This window comes from Gobius niger (assembly GCF_951799975.1).
Source record: "Gobius niger genome assembly, chromosome: 2".
NCBI lineage: Eukaryota > Metazoa > Chordata > Actinopteri > Gobiiformes > Gobiidae > Gobius > Gobius niger.
In genome coordinates, this window is record NC_136853.1 from 32544277 (window position 1) to 32563481 (window position 19205).

General features: G+C 41.5%; 1 protein-coding gene across 4 annotated transcripts in view; it reads left to right on the forward strand.

The window, feature by feature from the left end:
• anks1b (ankyrin repeat and sterile alpha motif domain containing 1B) overlaps positions 1 to 19205 on the forward strand; it is a 178829-nt gene that overhangs the window by 145648 nt on the left and 13976 nt on the right. For 3 of the 4 annotated variants that reach the window (XM_079582748.1, XM_079582745.1, XM_079582746.1), the window contains exons 20-22: positions 13153 to 13260; positions 15318 to 15521; positions 17987 to 18112. In XM_079582748.1, the coding sequence (XP_079438874.1) occupies positions 13153 to 13260; positions 15318 to 15521; positions 17987 to 18112 (438 nt within the window). Of the gene's footprint in view, positions 1 to 1628; positions 1895 to 13152; positions 13261 to 15317; positions 15522 to 17986; positions 18113 to 19205 lie in introns of those variants that run through there. The other variant, XM_079582747.1, reaches the window with a different exon arrangement.

Here is a 19205-nt window from a genome sequence, read left to right on the forward strand (position 1 = left end):
TAATATTATTCAGTTTTTGGTCTAGACGAGTGGCCATTAGGATACTTGACTCGTAGGTTGAAATTCCTTCCCATGATTATTAATTTAACACGCTGAACAGAGCTAGACAAATACACTGCAACACATGTGAAATACTATTTATTTATTTATTTTATTGACCTTTGTTTAACCAGGATAGTCCCACTGAGATTAAGAATCTCTTTTTCAGGGGAGTCCTGGCCCCAGAGGGGAATCTATGTTTTTAGTGGTAGGGGAAACCGGAGTACCCGGAGGAAACCTACACAGGCACGGGGAGAACATGCAAACTCCACACAGAAAGGCCCCGTCCAGGCCCCGTCCAGGTGGGAATCGAACCCGGGACCTTCTTGCTGACCTTGACCCTCCGTTCCGCCAATATGGGCCATATCGTATTGTTAGACAGGAGTTGTCTTGCTTTTGCGCTATTTGACTGTGCCACAGGCGCGAGGGCGTTGTTTTAGATACATATATATATACAGTATATAGGTTGACTGAGGCGTGGTTTATTACAAGCGTTGTTCTTCTGGCCTCACATTCTTTATCCTCATTTCCTCGCGCTGCCTCGTGCTCTTCCTTAAGCATTACAGGCTTTTATATACTCTATCGTCGAACTAAGTACTTGAGTTAAACACACTCGGCCGTAATTGCGTTAACGCGACCCAAACAAAAACACATGTTCACTCTCCCACTGTCCCACCACCCCTCTCTGTTCCCCTCGCAGAGTCTGGTTGGAGGGAAAGGTTGGTCTACAAAACATCGGCCAGGGGAGTCTGTCCTGCCCACTGCAGCCCATTTAATGCACCAGGTCTCAAACTAAGCGCAAACAGTTACGCTTTAGTCTGCGTTTAGAAACAGAAGATCGGGCCCTATGAGTGCTAGTGTTTTTATATTTCACACACTAAATATATGCAGCAGAGTAGGGCTGGTCATCTTACTTCAACCAGTCAGGTTAGGATCTTTTCGGCACTTGGGTAATTTTGTTCGTAAGACAATTCAAAAGAGAATGGTTATGTTTGGCTTAACTTTTATACTTTTTTTTAATCAGTTCCATCACTTTGTCAAGGGAGTCCTGACTCCAGAGAAAATCTTATGGTACATATTTTTAGTGGTAGGGGAAACCACCCAGAGGAAACCTACGCAGACACGGGAATAGAAGAGGATAGAAACCCGGAACCTTATTGCTGTGAGACACGAACGCTAACCACAAACTGACACTGCCAACTCAATGAATAAAACAAAGCAAATATATACAGAAACAGATGCCAATGCAAATACGCAGCATGTGGCTATAGTGGTTATAGGTTCTTTGCAGTGTTCTGTCACCAATTGTACTTTTTTTTTTAAAAACAATTTATCAGACTTTCAGGTATAATAATGTTGCCTCTATGAGATGTTACCTCATAGAGTTCCTTTAACCCCTGCTCTGCACAGCTCCGTGTACGTGAGCATGCCCCAGTTTGACGCGGTACGGGCCCAGTGTCTCCATAGTGACGGACTGGAGTGGGAGGGGCGGTGCAGAAGAGGGGAAGGGGAGGGGGGGGGGGGGAAGGGGCATGCGTGTGTACATAGAGAGAGAGAGAGAAGCAGGGAGAGAGAAGGAGAGAGAGCTCAGGCAGAGACTTGTAGGAGATGTAGTCTGGCTGCCGCAAGCTGTAGAATGAGGAAAGAGGAGGAGTTGGAGAGCGCTGGAAATCTGCAGAGTGTGAGAGTGAGAGGAGACAAAGCTGGTTGTGAGGAGGCGAGGAGAGCTTCGGTGGCTACTAAGGACAGGACATACTCATCAGTTGTTGGCTCCATCTGAGAGAAAGCGCCACGAGCGATAAGAAACAACTGAGGACCTCCACAGTCTTTTCATTTGGACGAAATCTCGATCTAGGTAAGCCTTCACTGGAGCAATACAAATTCAAGAAACAACATTTAGATACGATACGATTTAGATGGTTTATTGAAGTCATCTTTCATAATACAACCACAAAACTAGTATCATTCTAAAGATGAACTGGTGTGTTTTTGTGCGCTCAATAAATGTTGATGAAGGTGTTTGTGGGCATGTCCTAGAGCCACCAGAGTAGAGAAAACCATTGATTTCTCTGTGAGTAACACCAGTTGTGAACAGCGGTATTTTATCTCTGTGTTTGACTTCGCTTTATTGGATCCTGCAGCATCTGTTGAATGTACGAACATACATCTTCCTGCACCCTGTGTTTATTATTGTATTGTGAGGAATGTGTGCACACCGTTGGCAAGTTTGTTGAAGGTATGAAATCCAAATTGTACAAGTTCCAGCTCAGAAATATGCGCACGCCAGGTCATGTCTGTCGGGAAATCACGCACCCATAACAGTGAACTTAAGCTAACATTAGTAGCTTTGAACGCATAGCTATTGTCCTGATTTGTGTCCTTTGCATGTGATATTATTTAATGTGACATTATTCATATGAAGAGTTTAGTTAAATCTGGAACACGATGCTGGAATAATACACTGTTTGTCAAGTCTGTAGGTATAAAGGCTGGAATATTGATTTGAAAAAAAAAATGTGCATCGGAAATTTGTGCGTACTTTTTACTGGTCAGCAAGCTGTTATACAAGGAACTAGTGAGAAAAACATTGTGGGTGGTTTTGTGTCTAAGTATAGGACTTGGGATGCAGGCATCATCATCCTTTACAACTTTGAGTGAACTCATGTACAGTTATTGTCACTGGGTTAAATTGAATTTTTGTTGTTGTTGTTGTTGTTGTTGTTGTTGTTGTTGGTGAACAGTATTTGCCTCAACACCCATGCTAACATTTAGTATGATAAAACAATTTACCATTTTGTTTAATTTGTCATGGTTACTCAGGTGAACACAGGCACATTCTGCGACCTGAACATGTACGATATTGTGAAGTAAGAACTGCATCGAGAATAACGAATCAGGAAGGACACTCAGGCATTTGCTCTATCTATAGACGCCAAGCTGTGACCTCACTCTGGCTGCTTTTAATAAACGGCTAATTTTGCATGACTTACTTTAGCTGTCGTCTCCTGTCTATCTGTGTGTTTTGTCTGTTGCTCAAAGATCGCAGCCTCATGGTTAACCGCACATGATGATGTCCGTGAAGTGCATTGATAAACAACACAAGCAAACCTCTCTTAGCATCAACTACTGTCCTACTGTCACCCCCAATGAACCTGCCTTTAACCTTTCGTTTTATTGGTTACACTGTTAATAAATCCAACAATGCATGTAGCGGTTCCCACATACTGTATCAATTATACCTAATAATACCGTGTTCTTTATCAAAGCACTTCCATTTTTTATTTGTTCATTGTTATTTGATGTCATTTGCTCAAGAAATACTGTTTTAAATTACAATATACATCTTGCAAACTCAACCTAAACTTTTTCAGAGTAACGTTACCCCATTCTCATGTTGTAGTCTGTTAATACAAAGATTACCCTTTTGGCTCCTCTCTATGAAACTAATTTAAAAGAAAATAATATCTAAATTGCTCTTGTTGCCTTGGTTTTGCTTGTGCAACTCCAGAAATAAATGATTCAGTCCTCCAACGTTTACATCACTCCTTCAGAAATCATCCACCTTTATCTCCCCTCCGGTCTTATTATTTGGAAATCAGTTCATCGGTTCTTTTGTATGCGTGGATTCTATATTTACTGTAGATCCCGGGTTGTTTTCCCGGCTGCATCCCGCATCCCCTCTGCCCAGTGTTTCCAGTCATGCTTACACTTCTCTAGCTATTAATGGAGATGTATCTGTCTTCATGTGGGTGGGACTATTAGCACTCGTCACTGATTGGGTGAGACATTTCTCAGCCCTCGAATTAGGCTTTTCCATTGGACTCTTTTCTCATAATTTATTACAACACGATTTGCTGCAACTCCTCACTCCTCACTGGTTGCTAGGTAACCCAAGGTCTCCGGTTTCCTCTAGTTCCTCCAGATCCGAGCATCCTGTGGTAAATACAGTGGGCAGCACAATAGGCTACAAGCGCTGGTTGTCTTGTTTGCCCGTAGGTTTTGTTAACCATGCTCTGTGTTTATCCCTGACAATTAGAAAAACATAATATTAGGGTGGCTCGAAATAATGTACTTGTTTTTTTGGGTTTGTGGACCCGTGTTCCTTTTTTTTTTTCTCAGATTTTTTTTTTGAAAGACGTTTAGGGGTCGCCCAGCACAGAGGAAGTGTTACTATATTAAAGTATATGCAAAAATAGCATTTTTCTTATGTGAAACTTATATATGTAAACATTGAAGAAACCATTTTATGTTGCCAATTCTTAATTATGGTCTTCAATTTACCAAATAAAACACAATTTACTCAGTTTATAGCATCTATATGGAGGATCTAGGAACATTTTCAGGGATATATCCTATTGGTAATCATATGCTTCAGAGAACTGGATGGCTTCAGAAATTGTTCATCAGTTAATATGGCCTGGACACATGGACTGCTGAGGAACTGCAAATGTATTTAACTTAAAACAATCAGGTTGACCAAAGTGCTACAAGGAAAAGACAATAAACTTGTCAGATAATTATGTATACATTTATTCAGCCACGATATTTGTTACGAACAAGGATGATGTTATGCCGATGGGCTGGATGTCTTATCAGCTGGGCACTGTCTTGTGCCTTTGTCACAGAAATGTCTTGGCTCTTCTGTGAGCTCATAGGATATATCCCATATTATCTTCTGCAAAGAGATTATAGGAGACATGGTGGTAGTCAGTGATCCAGTAGAAAGGGCCGTGGAAGACGGTGCCTGACAAGAGGACCAGCCCATCGTGAGAACATCATCCTTGTCCGTAGGGATCATTGTGGGAGGGTGACGAGGCTGAATAAGCCTGGTCTCCAAACTGTATAGGCAATCATCTTGACATCAAGCTCAAAGTGCACTGAGTTTATTTGGTCAACTTTTGTCAACCTGATTGTTTAAAAATAAAAATAAAGTTGCAGTCCCTCAGCACTCAATGTGTCCAGGTCATGTTACAACCCATCTGAACCATTGCTGAAACTGTGAAAAGCGTATGATTACCATTAGGATATATCGCTTGGTTTCTGAAATTTTTGCACAGTTTTATATATGTAAAAATGACCATATTTACGCATACTTTAAAATAGTAAAACTTCCTCATGCATTGGGCGACCCCTAAACCTTAAAAAAAATCACATGACTTTCTTCCCCAAAAGGAATATGGATCCATATGAGGCGGTTGACTTCCCCCGCCAAAAAAATATTCCCCTGCATTTAAAAACAAATCACTTACTTAAAATATAAAATCCTTAAAATGAATCAAAATATGCCTTAGTTTAAAGAACTAAGTACGTAAACCACCCATGCAACTTTCTCTGCTCCGGGTCTGAAGCACAATACACAGTAATGGAATCACGAAGAAGCTAACGGGCAAAGCTAGCTGCGAGCTAGTGCCACTTAAACAGTATTTACAGCCAAGTTTGAGTGAAAAAAATGATCACCATTGTGTAATTGGATGTACAATATCCCTCTCTCCCTTTGTCTTTTCTGTCAGCGTAGTATTTACTCTCACAGACAATTAATGAGTAAAACACGCAACATGCTACAACACCTGCAGTGGTGCTTATGGCCTCTAGAGGCATGAATTACTTAGTTCTCCTTTATTTAAAGTAAATATAGCCAATTTTCATCTAAAATCATTCCAAATATTCCCAAGTAAGTGCTTGCTTATTTGCAGAGGTCTGTGATGGGCCCCAAAAGTATTGCTGTTTTGACAGTTAACATCAGTCAGAGGAAGAGCAACATCATTTCAATGGATATATTTTGCTTTGAAGATATTTTTTAATCGTGCGTTTCTAGTCTAGCACATCTGAGACCAAATGTGATGAGTCCATTGTCTGTAGACTTTATGGTTCCTTTTTCTCAGCGTAAGTGTGTGTTAAAGCGAATGTGTGAGTATAATCTATTGAGAAGCCAAGCTAATCAATACTAATTATTCCGGCTGAAAAAGTCCTAAATGATACACAGGAGTTTAACAGAGGATGAAGTGGAGATTGCAAGCGGAAGATGCTGCAGGAGATTTGGTTTTAAGCACATGGACAGACAAAAGTCAATAGCGAGTATAAAAAAATAATGCAAATTTAGCCTCTGCGAGTACTACACAAGGAGTATTCGCTTTGCTCTTGAAATAATCTTTTAACTCTGTCTTACTTTATTGGCACCTGCAAACATCATTCATTTTGTGACTTCGCTAAAACAGACTTTGACAATTTGCCAATCAATAGTTTAATCGATATTCTCAGTAATGTGTTCTGACCTTGGCCATTTAAAGAACCCTATCCCAGTCTTTGATCTGTTGAAGTGCCAAGGGAGGCGCTGATGATGTCAAGTGATATTGTTCTGCAGAGGAAATGTCTGGAAAGGCTGAGGCTGTGGCAAAGGTCACCACACAAATTGAACTGGTGATTGGCCATTCTGACATGTGACACACAAGGCTATCCACAGGAACAAATAATCAGTTCAAAAGATGAGAAACTTTTCAGCTGCATTATAATCACAGGCTAGACACTGAGATTTTACTTAACAGATTTTGCTTAAACCAGTACTAAGTAACTTGTTTACTGTGATAAATCCTTTCCGTAGTCCCTCTGGAGGTAATACAAGTGTTAAAGATGGGGGGCCTCTCATCTTCATCCAATTGCAATTTGGCCGCCTACGGGTCGGAGTCACCAATACACACTAATAGAATCACAAAGAAGAAGCTAGCAGGCAAACGGGCAAAGCTTCATTGTGTAATTGGTGGTGCAATATCCCTCTCTCCCTTTGTCTTTTCTGTCAGCGGAGTATTTACGGACAATTAATGAGGAAAAAACTGCAACATGCTACGACACCTGCAGTGGTGCTTATGGCCTCTAGGGGCATGAGTTACTTAGTACTGCTTTGACTACACGAGTTACAACCAGGACTAGATTTAGGCTATGGCAGGTTAACATCCAATCCAATAATCTAATTGTAAGACTTACAGTTCCAAAGTTCCAAACCAGCACTATAAACACAATACAAATCCATTATAAAATAGCACAGTGCTGCTATATGAGGCGTCTAGTTCCACCGGATGTTCCCTTACCTAATCACTGATGCAGTAAAGTTACAAGGTGCAGTGAAGAGCATTGAAGTCCTGCGCTCTGATGTAAAATAAAGTGGAGTAAGGCAAAAACAAAGAAGCTGCTGATGAGAGAGGGGTTTAACTGTAGTGGACAGACCGATAAGAGTTCCTACTTCCTTTCTCTTCTAGATCATTAAAAGTGTGCGCTGCTTGAGCACAGACAGTACTGGGACTGTTGATTCACTCTGTGTGGCTTCCTGCTCCAGTGATCTGACCTGCTTCACCTTACCGTCACCAGCCAACACAAAATGGGACTTTTCTGCCGTGGCCTCGATTAGAAACGCAACCGTTATTGTCCCCGATTGCTGTTGTTTGAAATGTCATTCGTCTTTCGCCACAACATTGGTACCATTTGCACTTGTTGCGCGTTTGCAATAGTGTTTGGAAATATCTTGAAAGCACAAATGCATGATTAGATAGTCACATTTTGAGACATATTCACTTGATTCGGGCAGCATAAAGAAGCTCAAATGTAAGCCAGTTTCAGGTAGTATGTAATGCACTTATTGTTTTATACTAACCATACTTACACCATGTTTTTCATCTGAAAGAGTCATAATCATTTCAACAGAGACCAATGCAAGCCAAAACATACTGAGAGCAAAGGTTATGGCTGTGCGACAGAGATGATGTAGCATAACCTAGTATGATCAATAGCGATTTCATTGTATTCTCTAATACTATGCCTGTGTTGATAGGAATATTTTACCCATCGCTGTTGTGCCGTGTTCAGAGGAAATGCCGGTGCTTCGTGCACTGTACGTTGTGTGGCTGCTAATCCGTTAATCAGGCTTCACAGTCTGGACTGTTAACAGCATTAAAGCATTGATCGCTGAGGCCACACTTTCACACACACATACGAAAATCAAAGAGCACAGAACTAGCTCCAAATGACTAAATTGTGCAATTAAATAAATCCCAGGCTGTACGTAGCCCCTAGACTCAATAATAACATGAATTATTGCAGATTTTCATTAGTTATGTCTTAAACCTTTAAACCTTCAGCCCAGTTGACAGGAATGATTAAAGATAAGTGTAATATTGGAGACAATTAACTTTTTAATAAATTCGACCTTTGATTAACCTGGAAAGTCCCTGAGATTAACGATCTTCTTTTCAGGAACATGTATTTTGTGGTAAGGGAAACCAGTGCACCTGGAGGAAACCTACATAGACATGGGGAGAACATACAAACTCTGCACAGAAACCTTCACCCGGCGCGGGAATCAAAACTGGGACCTTGTTGCTGTGAGGCAAAGCGTTAACTGCAGCACTGCCGCATGAGTTTCTCTTGACATTTCAACTTCAGAAATAGCACTGTTTGGTCTTTTATTATCAAATACACTTTGCTTCCCATTTGCAATAACTGTTAGTCCAACATTTGAGCATCCATTTGTAGTTTATACGTAAACCAATGGCACCGTAACTCTTGATGGGCAGGCCCTGAAGAAGGTAAACATTTCAAATACCTCAGTGCTACCCTACAAGTGTGAACGTGACTAAATGCTGCCTGGTTAAAGTTGGGAAACTCTTTGGAATTCAACATGACCATCGACTGCCGACCATAGACTGTAAAAAACACACCGCGAAGGAACGATCGATAGGACTGTATTGCAAGCTGTGGCTCTCAATGGAGTGTTGGCGTTCATCCACAAAGGCCCACCAAGCTCTCCACATCATGGAGATAATGATGTGTGTCTCCAATCACAGAAAAGATGAAGGAAGCACAACTCCGATGGCCTGGTCAAGCGATTCATGGGATGCTCTTGATTGCAAAAATTTGAGAAGACCCTGCACAGAGGAAAGAAAAACTCGAGAGAAGATGGAGTGCCAATTCTGTGTTGGGCGGGCTACAATATAGCAGCTCGGAATATTGATTTGAATAGAAATGAAATGTGTAAAGGCAGCCACACATAAACAACAGAACACACAAGAATTGATCTGTCAACTGTTAAATGTTAATATATCTTTACTGCAGCATGACATGCACTGGGTGTAATAGTAAAGGGTCGCATGCATTCTTCTCCATTCAGGAATAAGAAGTCCAAATCAGCTTCCAGCTCTGAAACATCAGCTTGAACTGATATTGTGTGTGAGTGTCCATGGCCCTGTTTTTTTGGAGATGAGTGTGTGGGTGACTGCTGTGTTTCCATGGCGACTGTTAAACCTGGAGCTTAGGTTCGGCTGCACTGTAGTTGAAGTAGTCGCAGTTGCGTAAGGTAAAGTGTTCATGCAAAGACTTCTAACTCCGGTTATACATGCTGCATCGACAACACGCTCACTCCTCCCAAGTGACTTACTCAAACTAAATATTTCAACACTTTACTGCACAAGTCGTCATCTAGGTCATTTTGAACAGGTCAAGCAGAAATCCTACAATTGGTCTTAAATCATTAAAAAGGGGAGAGTTAGGTAATGCTGTTTCCTATTCAGAATAGAATAAGCTTTATTGTAAATGCGAAATCTATCTGGTTGTTTTATTTAAAATCATCTCTAAGCATCTACAAAAAGAAAGAGAACTACTGATTCATGAGCTTCTACTCTTATGCAATCAAAAGGCTGCTTCGCAACCATCTTGTACAGTTTTTCAACAAATGATAATGGATATGATGAGGCAAGCTATCAGCCACCGCATATTTTGAAATATAAGGCCTGCGTACTCATAAATTGACTCAGTCTTTCTCAAAAATCATTGCTCACGTCGCCACCCAAGATTAATCGAGTGGTGGTGTGTTGTTAGAACTCATATTCACCTTATTCTGGAAGTTTGTGTGGGCTCTGCCATGACTTGTGCCTGCCCCTTCACTCCTATTAGTTTACATAGCTCTGGAGAAGTCAAGATAAAATCAGTTACTACACGAATACAAAGCAGTTTTTTTTAGGCTGCGCAAAGAAACAGTGCAGTGTTGACTTGTTGGTGCAAATGAACATCGGACATTTTACACAAATCAATTTACTAAACATCCGATTTTAGTAGCGAGTATTTTCCCTCATTCTCCGCTTAATGATCGGGCTTCGCGCTCTACCGGAAGTGTCAATACAATGGAAGTGATAAAAAGAGGCAAAAGTGGGCGGGGCGGAATAAGGGGAATACTTGGATCCTCAGTGGCTCGAGCTCTATGGGCCTTTGGCAGGTTTCCTCTGATCAACGGTCAGTGAATCACAAGGCTGATTATAAGACATTTGTGTAATTATAGAAGAGAGAAGACAACTTCCAACGCCCTAAAACATGGAAAACTCTTAAGCCTGGCTCAAGGGGCACCAGGCGGTTATAATGCACCAATTAGTTCAACTCTCCCACAGCTCTGCCTCTGTTTCGCTTTTAATCCATCTAATTTTATCAATTAAAAGATCGGCATTAACATGAAAAGCCATGTTGTACACTTTCTATTTCTAATTATTTTCTTGCTTTGAATAATCCTTCCGACAATATTGTTGGTGCAGGCTCAAATTTGAAACCGTGCATATGCATCTCAACTGCATCATGATTGTGATTTATGCTTTTTATATACAGTATTCTGTGTCTGTTTTTGAATGTAGGGCAGCCTCTGATGAGTGCGATGATGGACTATGTGCACTGCATAGATACAGACGGCGTCGCGTCATAGATGGGGGGTGGCTTCGCCGATGGGGGGGAGGGCAGAATCTTTTGGGGGGAAAAAAATGTCCACTCTTTTTAGCCATTTTCACCTGGAATATGAACTTATTTAAAGTCAGGTCTAAATCAGGTCCATGTGGATGTTTTCCACAGCGCTAGCTAGTGTTAGCATTAGCACGGTGCTAACATGTAGCATGATGTTAGTATTCTCCATTATTCATGTATTTATGGGCTGTTAAACCACTTTGCTCCTCCCCATGTCTTTGTATCTTTATTGGGTAGAAAACTATATTCATTATTCAGCGTTTGTTAAAGTAGTTTTTGAATAATTAGAGAAAGTTTAGATTTTTCTCCAAATTGTTTTCCCCTTAACTGTTTTCAAACATGAGCATATATGGACGATTCCAGAGATGCCGTCTGTATACTCCAAACCAGTGTTGTTTCCGTCACAAAAACGAATTCAGGACGATATTCAGTGACTAAAATGTGACGTTCATGAGTTTTCTTTGACAAAACGAAACATAAATGTGAGAAAGTTCGTCAGGTCACATGGACTTGCACGCGGCGCCCTCTTGTCTGAGTGCACGGCTGACTGCAATCAATCTGGGACTTCTATCTATCTTCTATCTTTTCTCTGGACAGTGTTTTTTTCCTGTTGTATAGCAATGGTAGTGATATGGACGCAGAAAGCATGTTGATGAACGAATGTGCAGACGGCGCTGTTCATAAACAACCTTGAAGCGATGATCAAAAGCCACGTTCACAATGAGGACACTTCTGCGTATTGTGGTGTAATCTGTCTGTCCAAAGCTTGATACAACCTGTCAACCTTCATTCCCATTTCCAACACTTACTTTCAGTACTTATTGTTGAAATACTAATACTTATTACTTGCTTCTGAACCTGACTTAAGCTAAACGTGGAAATGACAAAAATGTGACTAAGCTTTTTTTGTCCAAAAGGCTAAGAACTGAGAGGGTTGCCAAAAACAACACTGCTCCAAACAGGACTGTTGTTGGGGGAATCATTACATTCGCAGCAAGCCACACACATTGAAGCTAATTACCACCTTTTACCCCGAAGACAATCTCTCACAAACACACTACATTTTCCCAAACCTGCTGCTCATACCTTTAGTGATAGACACGCTATAAAACTACCCCACAAAACTGCATTTTTTTATGCTCCAACATGGCCAACAGAAGGTACAAATGGTGCTAATCGCTGCCATGTTCCAGCTTGTCTCTTTAGAAAATCCTGTCTCTGGCACAGTCTGTGGACGCCTGGTGACCGCACAGAGGAAGAATGAGCGCTTTCATACAGGTCCAAGTGGAGATGTGTTTGGAGCTAACTGTGCTAGCGCCTGCAAAATGAGCGCTCGGGGGAATTCAATTCAGGCTGCCACAACGCGTCAGCAATCCCAAATTGTTACGTTGGTATTTTATGATTTGTGGAAAGTTTTTGATTTAGCTGTCAAACTGTTTTTTATCAATATAATCCAATATAATAGAAGACATGGGTATATTTCAACATATATTCTTGCTTCTACATGGCTTGCATGAAGTAGTTTGTCCTGGGGTCCTTTATGATGCCGTCATTGGGAGCTAATCATTTGTGGCAGCCCCATGTTTGGTTAGATTGGGATGGTTTCTGGAGCGTTTAGCACGTAATCAATGCTCATTTGCCAATCATAATTTTATACATAAAGTAAGTACAAACAGAACTTGAATATATATTATAAATGGTGTGACTTGGTGTAAAAAAAACATGCAGCAGGTTGGTTGTTTCAGTGTTATGCCCTGGAAGATTCATGCAAACCACATAGACTCTTTTGCCTTCAAGTGGTTCTTGTATCCATGGTGATAGTGTGTATTGTAATGTTAATTGGCAAGAATATGAAATTACCATGAAATAGGTGCAGTAATTAATCAAAATGTCCCATTGGAGCCCCATATTCGCCTTGTACTGGACACATGGGACGTCTTTATTCTTATCTGATTTGATTCAAGTGCACAACAGCATGAGCAGTTTCTATAATAGAGCCGTTAAGTAATGAAAATAATGACATGATGTATGCCTCTGCTGCGGGGCATTTGTTGTAATGCTCTCATTAGTGCAGGCCTTGAATTCAGTACCGAGCCAACAATTATTCCTGTGTAGTTGTCTGCAAGAATATATACATTTCTTATTTAGTGCACATACAGTATAAAGTAGTAGAATGCTTTAATTTTGTGTTGAGTTTATGGCTTTTTTTTTTTTTTTTGCCTATGCAGCTTTCTCTTTTTTCTTTTTTACGCAAATAACCTGTTCAGCTCCTTTTCCCGCTCACATTGAGATTATTAAAAATGCATTGGTTTTGTTCACAGTATTTTCTGCTTTTTTGTGTGTTCACAGGTATTGAAGATCAGTCTTATTGGACATAGAAAACGTATCTTGGCCTCGTTGGGAGACCGGCTACACGAAGACACTCCACAAAAGCCTCCCAGGGCCATCTCCCTAAGGGTAAGCACTTTCGTATGATAATAATTTGAATTAACAGAAATGATGAGTCAACATATTGGAGGGGTAGACTTGTATCAGTAGGACTGTCCAGCCCCCCCCCCCCCCCCAAGCCCCCCCTCCCTAGTTCCATCTGACTAATTACCAATGGCATCTACTTCACACCCTGCAAATGGGTTCTGATTACCAATTTGCTTAGAGATAATTTTGCCAATATAATTTTCTCTCCCGCCAAGTGCTAATCTATGCATTAATGATCAATTTAAATATTTAGGGCCTTCAGAGAATCAACATTAGAGATAGTTATGCTATTGTTAGTGGCTGTTGTGATTTAGTCCAAAATGTGTGAAGCAGCGTGTGTATCTCCTACAGATGATAGAAATAGTGGTCGACCATTATGGGTTTTTCTAAAGCCGATGCCGATTTTTGGGGATTCTTTTTTGGCCAATCCTGATGTGGTCGGCCAATATTTTTGACAGATTTTTTTCAATTGTCTGGTATATAATCCTGTAAAAACATACATACTACAGCCTCCAATTTTAGTTTCTGTCTGAGCTTTGAGGAGTTAGCATTAGCATACTGTTGCTAGCCACGGCATTTTGCGTGGCAATCAAAAATACAATTGCGAAGGTTAAAACTAACTCAGCAATTGAATTCTCTGCTTCTGTGCTTCAAAATGACATGCAGCATGTCCACATTAAGGGGGGTTTAGTGAAACTTGTGTTGCACAAACTTGTAGCTTACCAATTTTCATTGCGATGATTCTCTGCTCCCCTGAGGCCAAGTGAGTTGTGGGAAGACTCGTTTTAAAGCCGTGACGTTGCTCTTTCCAATGCAAAAACGGGAAGTCTCTATCAATTTCCAGGACAGAAAGTCCCTCTAATAAAAATGTATTATTTCACATTCTGAGTCCTTCATTGGGCAAGGTTAGAAGTGCATGTTACTTTGCTTTCTGCTAAAAAATGCACAGATGGGTCTGAAGATGGGTCTCTGGGCTCGCCCACTGCCAGTGGCATCGATGGGTGGGTCAAATGCAGAGGACAAATTTCCGGAGACAATACAGTACACCTTAACCTAAACAAGCTTGAGTAAAAGCTACATATAAATATTTTTGATATGTGTGACACAATGAGGTTCTTCGTGAGTGTAAGACAAATTAAGGCACATTGAAGTGTCAAATTAGGATCTGCTCAGCCTGAAACTGCTTGAATGAACATGAACATAGCTTTCTACTTACAGAGGCGGACTCATTGTGACTAACAATCGCCCAACATAACAGGGCTGGCTTGAAGATATTTCTATCTTTGTGGTTACTGGGTGGAGCTGCACAGTGTCAGCAGACACATCAATATTGCAGGAGATCTAATAAAGTGAAATAATTACTTGACCTTTGGGGGAGTGAAAGATTAACATTTACAAAACCTTAAGTGGATATTATGAAAAATGAATATTTAATAATAATAATAATAATACGTTGGTTTTATATAGCCTTTTTCTGGACACTCGTCCAGACGTTTTACATTGCATTATTCGTTCACTCCATACTTGGTGGTGGTAAGCTTCTATTGTAGCTGCCCTGGGGTAGACTGACGGAAGCGTGGCAACTAGGCTGCGCCATAGGCCCCCTACGACCACCACTCACTCACTCACTACATTCACTCAGCCTCTCTGGTGTACAGTCTCTCATCCAAGTACCAGCCAGGCCCTTCCCTGCTTAGCTTCTGAGACCTGATGGGATCAAGCAGAGCAACGGCAGTATTTTACATTTAATCTCCAATTCTGCTTAATTGAAACACAAATGACATGAATGATAACTTCTTTTTCAAGTGTTCACAATCAAAAATCAGTGTTGTGTAAGTATTGCGTACCACTGTTTCTTGAAGTCCAATTAATTAAACGACTCTTAAAAGAAGTCGTGTGACGGCACTCACTCAGATAGAAAGAGACAGTGCAATTGCCCTACTTAAACAGCAGTGACACAGCACATTATAATATGATGAATGAACAGTCTCTTACGCTCATTTCTAAACTCTGTGTTGTGCCTGTCCTGTCTGTCCCAGGAGCCCGGAGGAAACCACACTCCCCCACAGCTTAGCCCATCAGTGGGACAGGCAGCGTACACAGCAGGGGTCCCGGGCGGATCTCTGGACGTGCAGCACCTCATCATGCAGGCGGATGCACGGCGCCGGCAGCGCAGCAATGACAACTACTTCGAGGACGTGCCGCGATCCAAGCTGGAACGGCAGATGGCACAAGTCAGCATGGTGAGGAAGAGGGGCGCTGCAGATGAATGAAGGCAGGGCTAGGATGGTGTTGTGAATGGTCACCCTGTACAAGCCAGCAGCCACTTGATTAATTCTTACAAATGAAATGTTATGAAAAGTATTGAAAGGGTTTGGTTTGCGCTCAAGAACACACTATTCATTATCTACAATGCACTGCTTGCTGTATACTAGCAAATACAGCACATCCTCAGAAGATGAAAGTCAGTAATTTACCCCTCCAACAGTTCTGAATATTGTTTTCTCAACAACTCCTATATTCCTGGCTAAGCTCCTTTATAAACGTGGCCAATTTTATCCCTGTTTCCAACACAAAATTAGATCTGTGACTCCCAATCAGCGCTGCCAGAAGAACTCCCTCTCACACTCTCTGGCACATGCACACTCATCGGCGGCAGCAGCTGTGTTGTGATTCCTTATGATGAGGGTCTTTTTGTGTCTCGCTGTAAATCAGAGATGTATTATCAGCACTGGCAAACTCCCACTTATCCGCTGCACATTCACAGTGCGGCGATCACAGTGGTATACCCCCTCTGCGTTCAAGCACAGCACAGAGACTTGGCAGATTGGGGAAACAACTGCACAATCGTTTAGTCTCAGTTCCTTTGCACCTGTTTTGTAATGTCTTCTTAACTGTGCACTATTTATAGGGGTTTTCGGTCTTTCGCAATAATTAAAAACAGAAACAAGTAACTCACCAAATAAAGTCAAATTTACTGGCAAAAGTAAGATAGATTGATCAATATAAATACTTTTATTTTTTTAAATCTGGGCTTTAGTAGACTAGGAAAATCCCATTGCAAAAACTGAAAAAGACACATCGGGCCACAGACACTTTTGTACCCCATTCTTACCGTTACAATACTTAAAGAACCACTGATCTAGAGCATCTCAAAGTTTAGCCCTAAGACCTTTCGACAGAACATACGGGGTTAGAGGTTGTGTGAAGAGATAGAGGGCCAGATCTTGTGCCTAGTGCAAGGACAGCGCAAACTCTAAACGCGATGGTTATTTTCCGAGTGTGCCTGCGCCATTTGCAAGAGGGCGTCACTTATAAAAAGAGAAGAGGTCGACTGTCTGCATGGTTTATTACAACCAGCATGAGAGCGGTGCTCTGATGGCAGCCTCACATTCATTTCCTTGTTTTCATTGCGCTGCCTTGTGCTCTTCCTTATGCATAGGCTCTCACAGGTCAAACTAAAAACCCCATTGTGAGCTAAACAATGTTCGTGTCCTGAGAGAAAGAGATGTCACCTTCAGCGAGTCCCGCCGTGGTGTGGGTCGGCACTCGCTCGGCCGTAATTGCGTTAACGCGACCAAAACAAAAGCACATGTTCTCCCCCCACTCCTCCACAATCCCTCCCCCACGGTACATAACATCGCCATTGGTCATGGGTGTTTCTCCATAGCTGTACCAGCGAGTGAGTCTGGTCACCGCACCGTCAATTCCATTTCCCACAGCGGTACATACGCAAGCAAACAGGAAGCTAAAGGGCGGGTGTCTGCCGTTTATGGAGCGTCATTAGCCTACTGTTGTTGGTCATTTACCACTGATTGGAAGCGCGCTCTTTCTCTTGCTCGTGTGCCGTTCTTCGTTTGATATTGAGGGGACTTCCGCATCCAGTGAGTTACGCGGCTCATGAACAACATATGCCACAAATAAACAAATCTGATTGCACGGGATCATTTTGATTTTTCTGATGCAGCCACCGGGGGTGAGGCGTCCAGACTGATCCCCCTTTGTATAAAAAAATATACAGAGGGGAATCAATCTGGTCTCACCAAGCTAGTTTCTCCACCCCACATACTTCCCACTTAGATGCGCTAAGTCTAGGAGCTGCAAGATCTCAAAGTGCACTCCTACTAAGGGCAAAATGTTATGCTATAGTCTACATTTAGAAACACAGGATCGGGCCCAAATTCATAATATCATAAGCTGATCAAATTCAGTGAAGATTTAGCCCATGTCCATCTTCCTAAAGGCTTTTGGTTAAGCTGTTTATCCATGTTTGCATTTAAGATCTCATCTCCAGGCCCCATACACTGTTTCTGGCAAAGATTACAGTAGAGACATAAAACGGGCTTTAGCTCAGCATGAGTGCATACCTCTCCCATCATCTGGTCCCGTTTACTAAAGAATGAAGAGGGCATACTATTGGCCTAATTCTGATCCACAAGAATTCAGAAACTATGCACATACGATTTTGTTATTTTGGAGAATTACCGACTAAACGGCAATAAGCAGTGACCTTCCAACCTCTCGCACGACACAAAATACCTCATCTCGTCTTTGGTGTTCAGTGAATCAGTCTGAAAAAGCTGATGTGTTATGCCTTTGCCAGTTTGTCATGTCTCTGTAAAATTCAAGCCCGGATTCCATCTTTGCCTTGTAATCCTGTGTTGGATCCACTACAAATGCTTTAAAATCTCATTGGTTGTCACCGCAGGCGGGCGAATGGTGTGAGCCAATCACGTTGCGTCCCCCGAATGAAGCCACATCGTCCACCCCAGTGCAGTACTGGCAGCATCACCCGGAGAAGCTCATCTTCCAGTCCTGTGACTATGAAGCCTATGTAAGTCTAAAGCCGTTATCCACGAAGATGATTCTCACTTTTCACTGAGTAGATCAAGACATACGTTTCTGAAATGAGTTGACTGTATGCGTGTGGGGATACAGTAGTCTCAGTTACATTTACTCAAGTGCATTTACGATCAGGAACAGTGTTAATTGAAACCAACAGAAAAGAGTGGCTTAGAGCGAGTGTGCAAGTGTGAATATTGGCAAGCATTAGGAGCATTAGACAAGCAGTGAAAGAGACTAAATGCAAGAGAACGTGTCTCCCATTTTCCTTACATTTCAGCAAGACCTTAGATGGATTTTTAACTCCATTATGCACTTTTGCAGGCTGAACTCCAAAATATTATCTCCAGTTATTACAAATCCATTTCCGACAAGACCCGGTAGACCTCCTTGGCTTCATTACCACATCTACTTACATCATTTACAACAGACTATCTCGCTAGACAATTTTAGAGCTCATATCTGCACGAGCAAGAGTTATTTTATCATTGATACAAGAGTTATGAAACCCACATTTTTCGTGTGCACAGCATAGCAAAAGAATCAGAAAAAATGTATAATCTTGTTTTGATGCTGTTGGATGGTGCTTGCTTGTATCTCAAAGCAAGACACCCTCCATTTTAAACCTCCCAGGACTGGACTTGACAGCTTTAACCATGACTAATGTCTGTGCCACAGTAGAGTAAGTCATCATGTCTGGCTAATCAAATGCATCCACAGTCCCATAGTAGCTAAGCCATTCTATTGAGTAATGTCATACAACGCAACCTGTAATTATTTCCCCCCTAATCCTATAAAAGCCTTGTTAGGGGACACACTTAAGTGAATAGGGACTTGGTAATGCAACAGGAGACCTACCAGAGTGGACATTGTCCCCGTTATTAAGTGCTAAAGCTGATGTAAACACAGTCCCACTAACTCATAATATGCACTTGTTTATTGAATTAAAGGTGAGTTGAAAGTCTGACCAAGAGCATGGCGAACAACACTTTTAATATCTCTAAAGGAGACATTCAAGGTTGAACTGATCACTGCTGTGTGCCCACTTAAAAAAAAAAAAAAAAGTATTATTATGAAATACAGTT